This window comes from Diorhabda carinulata, chromosome 8 (assembly GCF_026250575.1).
Source record: "Diorhabda carinulata isolate Delta chromosome 8, icDioCari1.1, whole genome shotgun sequence".
Classification (NCBI taxonomy): Eukaryota; Metazoa; Arthropoda; class Insecta; order Coleoptera; family Chrysomelidae; genus Diorhabda; species Diorhabda carinulata.
Genome location: NC_079467.1, coordinates 10316527 through 10337125, shown reverse-complemented (window position 1 = coordinate 10337125; position 20599 = coordinate 10316527). Strand labels below are relative to the sequence as shown.

General features: G+C 30.4%; 1 protein-coding gene across 6 annotated transcripts in view; it reads right to left on the bottom strand.

Moving 5' to 3' along the window:
- Window positions 1-20599, bottom strand: part of LOC130897272 (protein prickle-like) — a 629019-nt gene that overhangs the window by 13583 nt on the left and 594837 nt on the right. For all 6 annotated transcript variants that reach the window (XM_057806039.1, XM_057806041.1, XM_057806038.1 and 3 more), the window contains one exon: window positions 10008-10250. In XM_057806039.1, coding sequence (XP_057662022.1) covers window positions 10008-10250 — 243 coding nt within the window. The remainder of the gene's footprint in view (window positions 1-10007; window positions 10251-20599) is intronic.

The window sequence follows — 20599 nt, the reverse complement described above, 5'->3', positions numbered from 1 at the left end:
TGTTATTTTGTAACGTCTGTCATTATGACAGATTACGAATAAAGACAATTTATAAGAATTTATTTGATATTTGGTGTGGATCATTATTTCGATTCAATAAACTATTTAGGATAATAAATTAACATTTTTTTATAAATTTTTACGCATTATTATAAGGGTTAGTTGATATTTTAGAGTACAGGAAAAATCAACAATATAGACATTATATTCACTTTCATTACATTTGTTATTTTTGTGAAGTTTTGAAATTCGTAAAATCAAGGAACTGTTGTGTGAAACTCATACATTAATCGCAAGTCTTCATAGTCGCAAAAGTAATCGTACCATTGCTACCGAATTGAAAATAACTCAACTTATCATGTATTCCAATATGAAAAAATATGCATACATTAAAAGATTTGACGAAAGATGCTACGTCTAAGGTGGCAGTGAAGATACCTCTTTTAAGACGTCAAAATGAAATCAAGAGATTGTAGTGAATTTTACAAATATTCCAAATATCTAGCAAACAATCTGTCAAAAATAACTGGGAATGATTTTTATATAGTAGATTTGATTATAATCAGATTTTAGGTTGTTAGGGACGATTATTCATAATAATTACACCAATCCGCATTACATAGTACACATGAATCTGTTTATCGACAATGAAGTCATACGGGTTGCTGTCCAGTGGACGCATTCGGCATGTTACCTTTTTTTTCAAATTGTCGGCAATGTTTCTTATTCGTTTTCGGCACGAAAATCAAATTACTGGCCTTTGCATGGGTAGGTCCGATCATTAACGACAAAGTGGACGTGTTATACAGAAAGCAAAATATATTTAATGTAATGTTTCCAATATTACGATTCGGAAATGTCGACGCCAATCCTGAACCAAATTAATAACTATTGTCAGTATAAGGGACATTTATCCAACAACTATTGTGTAATCAGTTCTCCAGTTCAGGAGGATTTCAAGTCCGATTATTCTTTGATTTTATATTTTCCTAATGATACATGTAAAGAATATATTGATGCTTTTTAATACTTTCAACTCTTACCCCCATACTCTTTCACCATAAAAATCGGAAATGTGAATTCTCTAGATATGCTGTTAACAGAACCAATAATAATGAGAAAAAAGTAAATTATTACAAAAAAATGGTCAGGGCGATATCAAAAGTGTAATTCAATTCATACAAAAAAACAGAAATATCTTATTAACAAATACACCCATGAAATTAACTAAATATCACCCTGATTGAAAAATTTGAGAAAGTTTCTGTTTTTTAAAATAATAGTATTTATCTGCTTAATCCAAATATTGACGACGTTATAAGTCAAAAATCGAAAGCAACAAGATCACAGGTTATATACTTCACATGTTAGAAAATTAAATAGAACTTTTGTAGTATGAAAACTTGAATCAAACATAAAATGATCGATAGAGTAGTTGCATACAGGATGATCAGATGGTAATTATTTCTGAATGAACCACATATCGGGACAGCAAATAAGAATTTTTTCAAATTTTTGGCAATTCCGAAGACTCTAAAAAACTTTGTCCAGAACTTACGGGAGAGATTTTTATTTTAAACTTTTGGTAAAAATGAGGATTTTTAACAACACAACTATGACTATTTCTAAAATTGAACCATTCGCTTCATCAGCGAGGAGAATATTTTTTATAAATATCGTATGAACGTCCCTTGGCAATGAGTTCTGAGGAAAAATATAAAATGGTGTAGTCAACTTCGTATAATTAAATTTTTATAATCGAAAAATTGAAGATTGAGCGTCGTTGCTGATTATGATCGAGTGGTGAGGATTTTAATCAATTCCTATTTAAATTTCATCGCCCTAATCAACAGAAAAATGGACGAAAGAAGTTTCTATATTTTGCCTTAAAACGAAACAGAGCCATAGTTTACATTAAGTGTTTTGGTTCATTTTTTCATATTTTAAGCTTGTTTGTCGGAACTCCAATGTAGGTATATTGTTTTCGATATTGTGATTCTATTGTCGTTTTTGAAAAAATTTTCAAGTCTCTAATAATTTCTAAGAGAGTAATGTCGAACCCCTATTTTATGAATAAATGGGAAATGTGGTTAAATACTTAATCAACCTATCAAATCAAGATATAAATAATATAATCAAATGAATATATATTATGAGGTATGATCTGCGTCTAATAAGTAACCCCTTACGAGTTATAATTTTGGTTCGTATCCTTCATTAGTGATCCGTACCTCTCATCAACTTCCATTCAACATTTCACCATTCCGTTTCTCTCGAAAGTTCCAAGTTCTACAAACCGTATAATGAGAACTTTAAATTGGAATTCTCAATCATTCCCTTAACGGCCCTACCGAATTACATCTTATGTAACAGGGAAGAAGTTGAAGGGACTGATGTTCACATATTGAGTAATTCATTAGTGGGAGCTCTTGAATATTCTGATATTTTGTAGATAAGTAAAGTATACGGAAAATGTGTACAATTTAGATAAATGTGAGTCATGAGGAGTTTTACCGGTGATCGTTTTTAATAGTATTACAAAAAAGTATAATTCTGTCAATTAATTAATGTCGGCTATTAATATTCTCTGTGGAAGGGAATCTTAATGGCCATAAAATAGGTCCTTCAATTCCTATCCATTTGTTGACATAAATATTATTTAGATGTTGTCTCACTGCCAGTAGGGATATGCCCCATCATGCTGAAAATGGATTCCTCGGATAACAACGGTCGCATTGGTTAATTCGGCTACATATTTTGTGGAAAATCAAAATAGACCTGTCTTCATAATGGACCATCAAAAAATGATCCACACGTTAACCGAAAAACTTAAATGACAACGACAATATCGAATAGCATAGGGATTGTGTAATTATAAATTGTAATTTGTACGTGGTTGGTCGATGATTGTTAATCCATTTACATAATTCCAACCTGTGGATTTCATCTCCAGGATGAAGTCGTATATCAATTTGAATATGATATGGGTAAATATGATTTTTTTTACTCTACTTAATTTTCATTGACTAACATGTTCTCGGCTTACTTGCCTATGCTTATTGTAGGGTTCATAGTAACAGCGTCAATAAGTTCTTCAATATTTCTGTGCTTAATTTACATGTGTTTTATTCTGCCATTAGGAAAAGTGCCATTTTCTGGCAGATAATTAAAAACTGACCCAAATAATGAATGGCTGGGAGTGCGACGATCAGGAGATCTTCTGTGACATTCTCTAACAGTAGGTCTACTATTACCTTTACAAAACCCATAAACAGAAATGATGTCGGCATATTCTGTGTTCGAGAACTGTTGTGGTATTTTAAACGAAAGTAACGAAAGTTTTACCTTTAACTATAATCATTTACCATTAACACATACTTTAACACATTGAGGTTTGACTTTCCAATCATTTCAATTTATCATTTATCGAAAATAATACCCCAAAGTCTGAAAATTCTAAATTGAAAAACAATGGATTCTGCCTTTAGAGATAATACAAAGTGACAACTTTATAATGTGATACGTAATTGTAGTTTTTTTATATTACAATTTATAGTCATTTTCACAGATCACCCTCTAAATTAATATAAAAGAGAAGTTGACAATATTTAGTATAAGAGATTTATTACTCAATCTGAGGTACGCATAATTTGATTCACTAACAGTACAACTGATAGACATAACTTTGTTTAGATAAAAATAGAAATACCATATCTTGTTAAGTACATAATATTTATAAGATAACAGAATTATTTTAGTTTTTTCTTTACTGCTTAATTTTAAACGCAAATGTGAGCAATCGATGAAATTATGGGGTTGTACTATAATGGATTATTACTGTTGTGGCATTGAGAAAAAATAGAATGACTAAGTTCAAAAAAATTGTGATATGTGATTTCTTTTAAGGTTAGGAAAAACTCTTGTTAAGTATTATTCATTCATTTCTTATTATCACTTAAGCAAAACAAGATGAATAACAAGAATACTGCTTCAGTTCTTACTGAAATCAGTAAATTAACTAGAGTGAATCCCTCACTAACTCTAACATTCTTCTAAAATGATCAAGGCAAGTTATACCCGCCAAATAAAACTAAGTACCTTATTAATGCCAACAAAACTTTCATTTCATTTAAAATTGACAAGCCCTCCACTTGTTCTTCTTGATATATGGAGAAAAGCCAAACCGATTAACGTTGTTAGTTGTTACAAAAAATTCCATAGAAATTCCTCCAAATCATCATGCCCTATAGGCTGTAGTGGAAAAGATTGTATTTCAAGCCCCAGCATAAAACAACGGCTAACGAGCTCCCAACCCAATTAAAAGTTCTCATTTCAATTATTGTAAATTTGACTGAGTTCTAATCTGGAATTTATCTACAGGATGTTTGAAAAAAGTGACTCTTTCTCTAGGATAGATAAAAAAAATGAAAAATAATTAGGGTTTGCTTAGTAAGCAATTTTTGTAATTCCACCTGTATTCAAGATAAAGGGCGATGGAGAAAAAAATTACAGGTTTTTTACGATTTTGCCGAAACTACGGGCAACATTGTAATGAAATTTCACACAAATATGTTAAAAAATTTAGATACATCTTGATTTATCTCAAACGAGGCTATTTTTACGCGACAAGGTAAATTTAAACTTTCACTTATTCGAGATACTAGAAGATTTAACGCTGAACGAGCAAATAGCTTTATCTTTTAGATAGATATTGTGATTGGTTGGTTAGGTCAGAAGATCAACGATAAACTAGTGTATTCGTGAAAATTGAGGACATTTTAAACACTTATTTTGATTGATAAATCTAGATTGTAGATTTTCTGGAGAGTCGTTTTTACTCTTCTTCCACTCTACAGCTATAACGAGAAGATATTTTATACATCTTTACATCTGCATCCCAAATATGTCGACTCCTTTTAAAGTTTTTTTGTTCCACTTCCCAAGGTGTTAGCCTTTTCATGAAATTGACAGGACATTCTCAGATTAGATGCTCTGATGTGTCAATGACTTGCTCATAAAATCTGCAGTTGCTCTCTGCTATGTATATCTTATTAAGTTGGTACTTGAGGTGCAGTGACCTGTCAGAAGATCGATAACCATTTAAGTTTCAATGCACATCACCTGAAGCTCCTCAGACACGTTGGCTGATGTGGTTATGAATATTTTAGTTTGTATTGTAATGTTTTTTTCAAACATTCGTAACAGTATTATACCTGGAAAGTTTCTCCAGTAAGGCTTCATCCATTCACTTATTGATATGACATCGCCACATTCCACAGTGAAGCACTGGTCGAAAATATGGTGCAGTGGTCCTTTTTTGGTGAGGTTACTTGCTTTGCTTCTGTTAAATAGTACTTCTAGAGTTTCTTTACAGTCCCGCGCGAGCTCGAGCGAGAACTCAGAAGCCTTCAGTTATGTTCAATTCCTACTACTTAGTAAGAACCATGTAACTAGTAATTTTTTTCTTCCCGCCTATCACAGAAATGGGGTCACCTTTTTTTATAACACCCTCTATAATTAAGCTGTTATAAAACAGTATTTTAAAATCTAATTGTTATTGATAAAATATAATGGAAAGGGTAAGATTTGATATAACACAAGAAAAATTATTACAATGATGAATTAATGTTTTTCATAGCTGTTCTCTCTTATAAGTGTCTATCTTGATCAACAGAAGCAAACAATTATATTAAGAATTAAGATAAAATGATTATTGAAAACAGAAAGTGTTCCTAACAATTATTTAGATTGATTCAAATTTCTCTGTCTCTATTTTCGGCTATCTATACTATATTTGTTTTCCAACCAAATCATTTTATCTTGCTCGAAGCCCTATTTTTGCCCCTATATAAGATTGTCTCCTTCACTGAGATTTGTATTAAATCGAGACCAGGAATAATTATATGACAATTCTCTTCCATTGATATTTTCTGTATTCAGCATCTCCCAGATGATTGGCCATAGAAGTTATATATACTGAAGCAAGTAGCGTATATTCTAATTCAATGTTTTATTCAAAAACAATTATAATTCCAAAATAAAAAAAATATCATAGGAATCGATTGAAGATAATGACTATATTGTGGATAATCTTAGTGGGTTTAATTTTTCAATCATATTCAAATATTTAGTTGGTGTAACTTTATCAGTAGAAATTTATTTGCACCTGTTTAAAATAAAGAATTATGGAGTGAATAACATTAATTGATTTAACAACACAATAAAGTGAAATGAAATAAGTTCAAGATATAGGTGATCCTAATGTGATGCTTGGCTGGAAACACCATATTTTAGAATTATAATGTATGCTGCAAACACAGAGAAAATTAAATTCGAAAACTTGGGTAGAATAATATTTTTCATGTCGTTTATTTTGTAACGAGAGCCGACGATGTATTATTTAGAAAGTTTCCCAATTTAAATTTTGATCTTGAACGCTTTTGGTACATATTCATCTCTCAGTTTACAAATCCTTCGATCATTTCAGAATGACAACAATTTTTTGTAGGCTACACTTTTATAATGAGTTCATGAGAAATCCCTATACATCAACAAAATCTACAAATTGAGGCAAATGAATCTTTAAACTTTACCAACTTCATTTACCCTATCTCACCGATCGTTTAATGACAGCAATATTTAAAAGGCTCTATCGACTCCAGCCCTCTTCCCTCATTAAATAGTCCTCGGGGAGCTAATGCACTTCTATAATTATTGTTGAATCTTGAGAACTCTTAATTTGGAGCATTATTTCTAGCACTGCTTTTTCTTGAGAATAAATTTTGAATACCATTCTGAATGGTTATTTTCATTTCGTAATTGTTCCATTAAATTTGAGACAATTAAAAAAACAAGCGTTTAAAATCCTCATTGACTTCTACTTAAGCTGAACAGAAATGCAAAAAAGTAATTCAGAAGTATGTGATGAATTGATTGATTTTTTATACGTTAAGACATGGTTTGCTCAATAGGTATTCACTTAAGTTGACAGTAAGATATAGGGAAATAAGCAAAATCGATTATTTTGATAAGTATTTTCCATAAAAAAATCAGCCTCATATAAAAACATATTGGTGCTTATTAATTGAAACTATTTTTACATTCCTTAGAAATATATAGTTTGCAAAGCATTACAACAGATATTTTTAAATATAAAATAATCAAATATCACTTTCCAGCATTTTGAAATAAAAAAAAATTGTGCTGTATTTAATGGTATGAATTCATTTCATTCAACATATATTATATGTTCACTTATAGTCCAGAAATTGCTTCTGGTAGTTATTAACAATACGCAATTCCAAATTTTAAAAATCTAATTCCCAATATTTAGTGAAAAAAAAACGTTTAGGCGTTTAAAGTCGAAAAAATTAATAGTTTAGAAGGAATTTGAATATTTAAAGCGTTTGTCATCGGTAACCATAATTATTACTTCTTTATAATTATAATACATTTATTGTAAATATCTTATTAAGGAGGTTATTCATTCACACCATTTACGTTTATAGACTGATAAAAATTTGCACGATACTGTTGAAACCAATAATGAACAAGGATTATTTCAAAATATTTTTGCATAGTTGGTAGTACACCTAATGGTGTATACCTTGGTATCTATAAATTTGGTTTATGGGCACTGCTTGAAATAGTTCATACATTTATTTAGTTATACATGAACATTTGAGTTCCAGTGTGTCTAGCCTTTTCAGTCTTCTGGCTTGAGAGTTATAAGATCGTTTGCTATTGTTTTGGGAGCGTCGTGTCGTCTATTCTGATACTTGGTATGCAGTGAAGTCATGGCATCTTTAATCGTTGATGTATGTGTAATATATCAAACGTATCAAATTTTTCTTAATAATTATGACTCACATATGTGAATCGAATACGGGTCCTCAGAATTGTCAACATCTAGATAGACATTGTTTTACTCTGTTAGCCACCTTACGTTCTTTAATTCATAAGTACGTTGAAAAATACATAGGTTAGAGGTTAGTTTATTGTAAACATTATAAAAACGGTAAATAAAAAAGCTTTATTGGTACCCGTAACATACAGTTTCGAACTGCCTATGAATCAGATAACATCTCAACCGCAAACTATATACAGAGTGAATATTATGTATGGAACGCCTCAATTATTTCGGAAACGACTTGGGTCTTGTGATAAGGGCGGTATTATGGTGTTATCTACATTGTTGTAAGTTCTTGCCTTTTTCTGGAAAAATAATGAACTTTGTTATTTCAAATGTATCACCCTATATATTTTGTATTTTTAGAAATCCTTAAGAAATATTGATCATTTCTCATGTAATATTCTCCATTCCTAAATGCCATAATTAGTTACAGAGTTACAGCTACATTCACTATAGTTACAATAGGTATTGTAAACTTAGATGACTACGATTAAATAAACTTGTTTCATTTGATTATTATCAATAATTTATGTGCTAATACAAATATCTTATCAAGGTCTAGTGTCGGTGAGTAAAAAGCTAAACGAAACTGGTGCAGTAAAATATTTATCCAAATCAAGGTGCAAAAAACTTATAACAACTGAAGACAAATATTTAAATGTTTGTGTCATGTTAGAAGTAGATCCACATTTGTGAAGTAGCAAACTTACGAATTTTAGGAAATATACAGTAAAGGTGATTACAGCAGATGCTCAAAATGTTGTCCATTTACTTCAATACAACATGCAATGCGATTTTTAAAACTTTGCATTACATTTTACAACATCCCCGATGCAAAATTCTTCTTATCTCTGTGATAATCCTATCTTTTAATTTCCGAATATTGACATAAAAACGATGTTTTTAAGTGACCCTTCAGGGAATAGTTTAAAGGACTAATGTCAGGTGATCGCTAGGGCCATTCGATATAACCATGTCTTCCAATCCATCTTCTGGGAAAAACATTATTTAGGTATTACCTCACTACATACGCATAGTGAGGTGGGGCACCATCTTGTTGTAGCTAAATATTGCCGTTTGGGATATTGTTATTGTCTGAAAATTTCTAATAATGAAGTTTTATTTTAAATGTAATTGAAAATACTTACTTGTATTTGGAAATATCGGAACCAACTCAGGTAAAATACTTTTTTCCAATAAATCTAAATACACCGCACCATTCAAGTTACCTTCAATGAAAATTGTTTGGTCGCCTATTATTCCAGCCCATACATTTAGGTTTTCGGGATAATAGGTGTGGGATTCACGAATCCAACGAGGTTTGTTACGTGACTAGTATAGTCTTTCAATAGGACAGAAATATCTAATGATTTGTTTTCAGTTGATACAATTTTTCTGATTTGGATAAATCTTTTACTGAACCAGTTTCGTTAAACTTTTTTATTATTATTATTATATATATATATATATATATATATATATATATATATATATATATATATATATATATATATATATATAATTGTTGACTTCTACGCCTATCATCATATCCTAATTTAATATCATTAAAATATCAATCAGTTCTTTTTCAGATAAACGATCCATTATGACTTTCAATAAACTGCAGCAATAATAATTTATTGAAACGTCAAATTTGTTATTGTAGCAGTCATCAAATGTATGATTTTTACTTCGGCGGAGATAACGCAAATCTAGCTATAACTCTGAAATTTCTTAAGGATTTCGAAAAGCGAAAAATATATAGGGTGATTCAATTAAAATAAAAAAGTTCAAAATTTTTCCGGAAAAAGGAAAGATCTGACAAAATGTAAATATCACCATAATATCGTTCGTATCACAAGACCCTACACATAAATTTATAAAAATCGTACAAGCCGTTTCAGAGATAATTGAGACGTTCCATACAAAATCAATATTGAAACTATCCATAATTCTTTTAATATTCCATTTCTGTTTTTTGATATTCTGTTGGAAAAAATGTTATATATTACAAAAAATAATCGTTGCTGTTAATTAGTATAACATTTGAATTAAAAAAAAATGCGATAATAGAGTTTTCAATCAATCAACTCACCCCATCACATTGCATACTTCCAGGTATTTGTCTAACTGCTCCTCTGCCCAATGCTTCCCTTTTCCTTTGAGCCGAAAAAAGTCTGAGCTCTTTCCTCTCTTCATCTGATAAAGCATGGCAGTAACGTACTTCGTTGTCATGGGGAGGTAATTGTTGAAGTAATTGTCGCACTCGGTATCGCTCTCCTACCGAGTTCACGTACGGCACTTTGTCTTCGGGAAGTGCGCTGAAGTATAAGTGAACCTAGAATGAAGTATTTATGTTAGAGAACCTATGATACCCTTATTTTCTATTCATAGTATAGCATTGGATCAATCGCTAAAACTTACTTTTCTTTGTTTGAATCTCACCTACTCTTTGTTATATTCCTATATAATTCTTGTAACGTTTGTTAATATTTGGTTTAAGCAGAAGAGCAGATTGTAAAGTCTACTCCATAAAAATATAAAGTTTCAAGTCTTCCTCATATGTTTATTTTTGAAACAATATGTCTGATTCGCTAACACATTCAATCTAATGATACCCACACTCAGATTTAATATTAACTTCAATTCAAATGTTTTAATTTTGAAATTTTTTAAGAAGAGATGGTAAAACACCACAATTCTCAAATATATATGAATTGGAACGAAGTCTATACCAACTATGAACGTGATTGTGTTGTTTGATAGTGTCAATCAAATACTAAGTTGACAAGGATTGTCACAAAAAATTCAAAAATATAATATTTTTAATAAAAATTACAATCTTTTGAAAATCGTTGTTTATCATTGAGATGTGGTCTGAGAATAATGTAAAAATATGTACATTGTATAAAATAACAATAACAATATTAAATCAAATTTTTACATTCAATTTGTATAGGTTAGCTTAGATCATTATAAATGGAGTTTAATTTTTATACATTAGGTAAGGTTAGGTCGTTACTGATGACGTTGAATTTTTTATAGAATTTGTTTTTGTCAAAATTTAGGAACTGTGCATAAATTGAACTAAGGCTAATAAAATCATTTTTTTATTAATACATCTTTCTGAGCAATATATGTTGTTACTAAAAATAGGTGTTTTTTGCTTTCTGTTGTCAATACTTTGACTCAAAATTCATAGAATGACCTTAATAAAAAATGTTCTCGGTAAGTGAGCATGTCAGGGAGAGAGAGAAAGAGATTCGTTGGTTAAAGTTTGGTAGGATAGGAGGATTTTTGTAAAGAATTTTGGTATGTTTGAGTAGGCCCTGATATAGAAGTTACTCCTCCGCAGGGACATGTCAGGGTATAATTTACTATCATTTGTATTTTAAACTTTAACTTAGTTTAAACAAAGAATTCCATTAAATATGTAAGGCAATTCATTATATAGTATATTCTCATGTAACAGAGAATTGGGATTTTATTGGACTTTTATAATCATAAGCTGTATAGAATAATAGAAAAGGGTGTGGACTGGTCGAAAACTCTGTGTTAAAGATTATATAGCCGTACCATGAAATCTATGATGACCAATTTACCAATAAAAGTTGTACATTAAATTTTATTTTAATTTCAAGAATTCTAGACAAATTTCACCGAAAATACGATTTTCGGTTAATGCTCATAATAAGGAGTAAGTTGTATACTCTTAATACTTTAGTTCAGTTTTGAGATGCAGTGTGCAATATATTGTGAATTATAGTGTGATTATGGAAAATTTGGAAGGGTCGAAAAATCGGTTCTTCAACAGTTCATGGAAAAACATTAATATTTATAAATATTTATGTAAAAGTGGAGAAGAGAAATGTGGTGAATTTCAAAGAGCACGTAAAGCTCCAGAAAAACCAAAATCTAAATAAAAAATCATTTAAAAGCAATATTTCGAAGGAGAGTGAATCCTTCTTTAGAAATAAATTTTCGATAATGGACAAAGTATTTGCCACGATTCGAAGTGCTAAGGATTACCCTGAACTGAGTCGAAGCACACTATGGAATCTTACAATAGAAATAGATTTTCTCTGGAAAAAACATTCCAGAAAGCATATTTTAATAGAAATAAATGATATAATATTTAGAAGAAATTACGTAAGGACTATAAAAGAAATAAAAAACCAAAGAAGAAATATATTTTATTTAGCTGAAGCAAGGATCAAAGATACACCAAATAAATTGTAGCAAGATAAAACTTTTACAAGTCATGCTTTTTAAATTTATCTACTGGTTTAGATCCAACATCGGGAAAGAGGCGCAGACTGACAATAGTCAAACAGTCAAACGGTTTATTGACTTATGAATTTACTCGTTGCATGAGGACACGAATGCTGACGCTTTTAAAGAATAGTTCGAACAAATGATATATAATTAAAGTTATCACTCAAGACGTTAAAAAAATCAAAAATCAGAAAATATAAAATTAATGAAATTGTAGAAAATCTCCAACCTATCATTGCGAACCAAACTCGATTCAACTGGTATGGGTACAAATAAAAAGAGAAGTTTCAAGAGAAAATAATTCTTTCAAAATTAATGATGTTAAACAGTTGTTTATAACTATATAACTAGTATGAAACAATGCTCTTCATATCTTGTGGAAAAATGGAACTTTTTGAAAAAATTGCAGTTTTTCACCTTCAGCTGTTTGGAAGTTATAAGAGGGTTAATTAGGCGAAAATATAATCGTATAGCTGAAGTATTCATTATATTTATACAAATAATATTTCATACGAAAATCCTCGAGGTATAACTTAAAGAAATATTTCATCTGTCTACTAAAAGAAGCAGTACGCCTACGGATAAGGAATGCTTCATCATTTTATTACTTTTCCATTAATAAAATTAGATTAATAGTTGGTGTTTTATATTTGATTCTATCAAATGCGCATTGAAGTGTTAAATTTTGTAAGTTAGCTTCAAAGATTCTTGAAAGTTTGCAAAATTTATTGATTTCGTAGAATTTTTATTAAATTTAGTATAATTTTGAAGTCTCATAGCTATATTTAACACAGAAAAGTCATCAGACAGCAATATTTAGTGGAGCAATCTGATTTCATCCATACAGTTCTTATCCGTTAGATTGACCTACGGCTGTAGCGGTCATTTCACGACCATCGATGGAAATGACAGACGAGAATTTCTATTGGTTTCAACTATATGTAAGTGGCTGGACTCAATATTTTCAGTAGTGAATTTTTCAGGGGATTTTTACAGCTTTTAAAGATTAAAAATATTTGATAACTCTGTAAGTGGAATAATTTTCCAATGAAATAGTTAAAATTATTCAATCATTATATGTTGCGCGACAAGATATGTATTAGTTTGTTTAATAAACTAACAACCCTGACTTTCATCGTTATTCAATTGGTATAATTATATGAAGAAAACGTTTAGATTAAATAGGTAAAAAGAGTAATATCAACTTTAGAATCATTACTGAGTAGCCCCCGTATTTTCCTACTAAAGCTGCAACTACTTTTCTCCTTCCAAAACTCAAATTACCACGTCGATATCCCGGTTTTAAGTCGATGGACGTCTTTGAGACGATAATTGATATCTTTCTATTCCTAAATGAGTGATAAATTCAAATGTTTTTCTAAGATTGGTAGAATTCTTAAGATTTGTCAAATATCGAAAAATTGTTTGAATGGTGGAAATAAATCAATAGTACTTGATTTTATAGGTCTATTATAACTAAAAAAGATCTTTTGGTTCTGCTAATTTATGTCATACCAAGTGATTGTGACAGTTTTGTGGGATTGGTTTTTAAATTTGTTCTCTCTCGTCATGAGCATTCAAGATAGAAACTTATTTTCAGCCAATTCTTTTGGTCACTGTTATTAAGCTTTTGATATCCATATATCGGTTCATTAGTTAAGTTGATATTTAGGTCTAGCGTTTCATGAAAACTCTCTTGACTTTTATTTTTTGAGAATTTTAAAATAATTTTAACGTATTTATTGTAAAATGGACTTTAATATTGACATTATTTTTCACCATAAGCAATAAATACAATAAGTTTTTCATAATTAAATCGAAGATAGTCATTAATAATGGATAAGGTGAGAAATATAATCACTGTTGATAAATCTTGATACAAATTGTTGACTAGCAAAAGAGAAAATAATTAAATATTGAGTAATGATACTTCCCTTTTGTTTTATGTAAAATTGTCTGACTACTGAAACTGAAAATTTGAAATAGTATGTAATACTTTTATAACTCTATCATAAAATTGGTAAAAGGATTCTTTATGCTCTTGACTCAAATTATTTAATTGACTTAAATATTATTCAAACCGAGGTATAAACAAGATTCATTTCTAGGATCAATAAAATCAATTCTATTTAATTTGGCTTATGATGCTAAATCCAATAACATATTGTAACGTTTTGATAATTATAGACATTTGTATTTTCGGAAAAATGATTTACAATGCTATCGATTCTTTTAAGAAAAATTGGGCTTCATCTATCGTTACTATTGGGAATATTTCCCATTTTCAGATTATTTTCTTCTGTAGAAGAAGTTCAAACTTTTTATAAGGGAATCTACATCTAATCTTCTATTATTAGATGTATGGTAATTAAAGTTAAGTCTAGTTCGTTCTCGCTTCTCGTTCTCGTTCACTGAAGGAAGAGGAAACACTAGAGGAGTCTGACTTATACCATAAATGAAAATAGTTTGAATTACAGTACAGTTTTCACTTGCCCTAGGTCCTCCATAGAACTGGAATTTTTTTTTGATTCGATTGTCACTACGCCATAAGAAAAGTTTTCCGCGTAGGATGCCTTCCGTGACAATCCTACTGACTGCGCCAAATATATGTTTTATTCGTAAAAGCTTTAATGACAACTTATAAACAGACAGGAATAATGACAATTAAAAATACAGATTACAGACTGAAGAAATGAATGTTAATGTTGGAGTATTTATCAATTGTGCTGCGTTCGCACTAACGTTTTCAGTGATTCCGGGAACTAGAGTATACGTTAGCAATAAAGATTAAGTAATTCACGTTATTTAGCCTCATGAAAGAGATACAACAAATGCAAAAACACGCTATTTATGAAAGCTTTCTTCACGTGCTTTCTCATAGTGCATCTATCGGAAGTTTACTGACACAACCCATTTTCTCAATGTCTAGTCCTATCATCAACCAGTACAACATTTCGTCAACAATACATTCTTTTATCTCCATCCATCTGTGGAATCTTTTCAACAATCATATATAAAAATGTTTAAGCAAACTTTGACTCTAAATGGTCAGCAGTTTGATTTACTAACTAAAAATATCGTTTTCTCTCAGTAAAGCAGCAACAAAGTTTGCAAAATTTTGAAACGCCACCCGCTCCTACAAACGCCAAAGCAACGGAAGTATTACAGCAAAAACATACCTAATATGTTTCCGCCTTGGACTAACATTACACCTTAACATATTACTGTAACTAATGCCGATAATGAATACATACTAGTTGCAATGAATCACTCCACAAAATTTAAGACACCTATGTGCTAACCGGAGCCTGCTATATTTGTTGTAAAATTGCTGATAAAAAAAAGAAATATCAGACGGTCATATGGCAAACTGTATATCCTTGAAAAGTGTCTTTCCTTTCAGACTCCTGACTGTCATCGCGCAACGAGTCGCGAACTATGCCTACTCTGCGACGTCCTGTTCGGTTATATGTATTTAGAGAAAAGTGTTGGTGGAGATTAATGACCAATTGAAACTTAGAATTAACAAGTTGGTTTGCATGGAGGATGAAGAATTGAGGACATTTCTAATATTTAAAAAAAATGATTCGTATAAATATAACTATATAGTTAATGTGAGTTTTCAAAAAAATGGTTTGGATAAATGTATAAATAAACGCCGTTATATTTTCAAAACTATTACTTTATTCAAAATATCATTAATCGAAGTAAAACATAGAAAAGACCCTAAACGATAAAGTTGAGTTGGGGCACTTTTCAGAATCGTTTACATCAGAGAAACTACCATCAAATTTCATTCCCTTGCACATTTCACGCCATTTTTACAAGCATCTAGAGCATACTAATTTTCACGGTAAGACCGACTCTTTTACACCATCAGCTCGCACCTGTTGTGTGTAGTGGACCTTTGCGTTATATATTGTATCGGTTTTTCAGGTACAACTACAACATAGTAGATCCATTGGGCACCTGTTGATTCGAGTTTATTATTTTTACATTCCTGGAGAGGTTTCTCTAGTGAGCAGATGGATAGAACTGAAACGGATTGTTCTTCATGGACAAAAGAACAGATCAAACCACGTTGATAAATAATGAGTCAAAATTTACCTCAGTAAATCTTTTATTAAAATAATAATTATTACCACTTTCATATTAAAAAAAAATTGAATATTATTTTCTATTATGGTTTTATAACTCATTTTGATGAGTATTATATAATGAAAACAATTTCTCAAAGGTAGACGTTACGTTACGAATTTGAAACATGGATTTCTTTGGAACATGGATTTTTCCTACGATCCTAATACAATATCATGGCGAAGTATGATGCATAGGACATAATCTTGAATTGCTACAACAAAACTTACCGAATACTACTTTTGCGTTCAATTTCTCAGATTCAGTGGATCGACTTTTCAGCATACAATATATTTATTCAGTTTTCATCGTTATTTCTTCATAAACCCTAGCGGTAATTGGATTTTAATCAACTTATCATGCAAATCGAAAATCTATGCACATAGTTGATACCAACGGTGGTACTATCGGCGACCACACATGCTTCCTTCAATTTCACCCGCTTTGATATTCACGATTTCAATTTACATGAGTCAGTACTTATTACATATCTTTGGTGTAATTGTTATAATATGATATTTGCATTAAATGGAGGCACGACGATGACCTGTCGCTGCTTCTGGAAGGTACTACCTAAGGTTTTTACCTCGTGTATATCTAAAGAAAATCGCGCTTCCGGTTATGATTCATAAACGTTTGCGGCTGTTGTGTAGGTCACGAAGAAATTAGTCGTTCATCTTGATACAAGGTACACTTTGATAGTTGGTCATGAATATGGTGTAGCATTTGAAGAATCAGTGTGCAGTACGTCATTTACTGGTAGCGTGGCCAGTACTATTTTCTTTAATTCTAATAGATATTTTTTTCAATGAAACATTTTACTTTCACTATTAAGTATTGTATTTGGATTTAGGTTTGTGATAATTTTCTCTCATATGCAACATACATGTGCTAGGATAGACTAATATTTGAATATTTATATAAATAATAAATTAGAAATCCCAATTGATGTCAAAGTTGAGTTTTAAATTGAAAAATTTGTGCTCCATATTCCAGCTTCTCTTATTATTGAGAAATTATTATTTATAGAGTGTTTGGCATGCTGAGTAGGAATAATCTGTAAACATAGTCTCAACAATAGTAGAAAAGTGAATAGTATGGAGAAACGTCAAATGGAATGGGTTAAGTGGATATATAATCAGTATATATAGAAATGAATGAAAACGGCTTTAAAAAGTGATTTTTTATCGAAGTTCAATTCCACATCCATGTTTTACTGCAATTAAGGTGAAAAGGCTTCAATATTATGTATCGTCAATGATTCCTGGTGATAAATTTCAGTTTATTTCCAAGATGTAGGTCCAACAATTTCGTTTGTGAAAATTTATATGCTTACAAATGAACATTTGTTTCCGTGAAATAATAAATAAATTCATCCCACACTTGAATTATCTAGTGACGAAAACTACACACCTAAAATTTGTACTAAGGACTTTTTTTGAAATAATACCATCCATACTACCTTAAGCTTTGTCTATTTTCAATTGATCCAATTCTGTTGAATATTATAAATGTGCATACAATAATACTAATCCACCACTTCTGAATCTCAATGCCTTCTGAACTATATAGAATGATTGTAAGCTGTCTACTATTTGTTTTACTCAGGAAGAAGTAATATATATCCAGTGCCTTGGAATGTTTTAGACGCTTTTTAAATTGGACAGACATCTGATTTATTGGGACATAGATTTGAAAATTGATTGATACGATGAAAAAATAAAACTACATCAACAAACCATTAAGTACTGAAAAACCATACAATCAATTATACAAATTTAAAAATTCTTGAAACAGATTGAAATAGAAGAAAACGATAATTTTTAAAAATGATTCACACACTTAGAAACGAGCAGGCTTTTATTGATAAAAAGATTGAAACAATCTAAAATTCTAAAATATATGACAACTAATTATGGTTGAATAGATTTTTATCTTATATTTATCAGTAGCAAAATATTTCTGTTACATAATTTTTTTCGAACATAATTTTGAAATTTTTCATATTGTGATTAGTTTCATTTCAGAATAAAAGTTCAGGCAGCCATTTTTTCATCCGTGTCAATATAGATTTCTTTAATTTTTCCATTTTCCAATTATAAAGTGAATGTGTGGTCTGTTTCAAATTACCAAAATACCAAATGTATGTCAAATCAAATAAATCATCGACCACAGACGAAGAAAAGACGTTGATCTGAGCAAATAAGCTAATTAATTACAATGATTAATTAAGAGTGACTATTTACATCGACAACCTCACGGCCTGTTCGACTTGTTTCCTAATAGGAACTGAAATTTATTGGCACTGACAAGATTTAATAGTGATGAACAGTTAGTTCGACAAGTATTGATCTGCAATCTTGTAGAAAAGAAACAACAGGCTGATGAATTCATTAATTATGAGAATAATTATTAATGACAAAAAGGAACCAGCTAATAAGAGGTTTATGTAAATTCGTAACTGTTGACAGTTATTGTGTGCCTCCTTTAACATTATTCACAATCTGATAGAGTGTTGCAGAATGCTATGCCATTACATTTTTTTAAATAAAACATTGCATATTTGGAATTAGTTTGACTTTCCCATTACAATAATATAGAGTTGTTATTTGCTCTATGGGGTATTTAAAAAGTGATAAACGATTTTCCATAAAAATCGTAACAAGTACAATGCAAGAGAAATTCAAGGATGAAGAATGGTAGTGATCAAAGCATTCGAGTAGTAGTTAAAATTATATAAAATTAATCAATTTATTGATACTCATTGAATCTGATATAGGGTGTTTTCTCAAATAAATCTATTCAATAATATATAATATATATAAATGACTATTCAATAATACTACAATTTCTATACTTAAAATTATTAGTTGTTGAGACATTTTGATTTTTCTGTGCAAAACAATTATTACGCACCTATATCAAATCATTTAACAATTCATTGTAAGTTGAGTATGATTAATTTGTCAATAACTGATGTTTGATAATGACATGACATGGCAACAGGTACATCATTGTTTTTTGATTTAGCGGTTTGGCACATTTTTTGGTGTTTTGAAGAATTTGGACTAGGACAAAAATGCATTTCACTATTGATTAAATGATTGATATGATCTCGATATTTGGAGAATGCAATGAAAACGCCTTCCTGTCAGTAAGATTAACATATGAACGTTTTCCTGGAAAGCGACTACCTACAAAACCAAGGTTGTAGAGATTGATGGAGTGGTTCAATCGCACAGGTTCAGTTTCACTTTCACTTTTATCTATTAACTGATGCATATCACATAGGGACACGCAGTCAAATTAGACGGTTGTTGAATATATGGGGAGGCATTATTGGTGAATATGTACTAGGACCGTATTTTTCTAAAGAACATTTGAATGCTGAAATGTATTTAGATTTTCTAATAACGCAATTCTCTCTTTAATTGCAAGAAGTCTCACTTCGTACACGCCAAAGGATGCTCACTCAAGTAATTGGTAGTGAACTGAAGAAAGATGGATCGGAAGAAATGGTCCAGTACAGTGGCACCAAGATTACCAGATTTCAATAAAATGATATTTTTCTTGGGTCACATTATGAATGAAGCGTATAAAATACCACCAATAACAAGGGATGACATGATAGAGAGTATATGGATTCAATTTCGAAATTTTTTTATAAAAATGCTTCGTAATGTGAGTTACTCTTACAATGATCGCTTTCAAGCATGCATAGATGTCTTTCGAGGTCATTTCGAACACCTATTTGGATTTTTTCTTGTCTCCGTAATTCAACCTCTACAGTATTAAAAAACATTGATAAAATATCAGTTTTTGACAAATAAATCATATCCAACCCACAATTAATTTTAGGTATAGAAAAGTTAATAAAATAAGAAATATGTTGATAGTATTTTTCGATATTCATATAAAATTAATTTGAAAAAAACCGAAAAAATAATGTATTTGTATTATGATTCAACCTGTATCAGATTCTATATTAACGAAATGAATAATGTCCCAAAATTTTAAATACGATTCGAACAATTTGGCTGCAACAGATCTTCATTTTTCAATTTCTCTTATATTGTAGAGTGGATTGAACTTATTACGATTTCTACGGAAAATTGATTTTAACTTTTCAAATACCTGGTTGAACTCATCTCAATCCCATATTATTGTATTGGGAAAGACAAGCGGATTGCAAATGTGTGTTCCATTTAAAAAAATATAACTTTGATTTGGCACAGCATTCTGAAAGATTGTATGTAATTTTAAAATGTAAAGAGT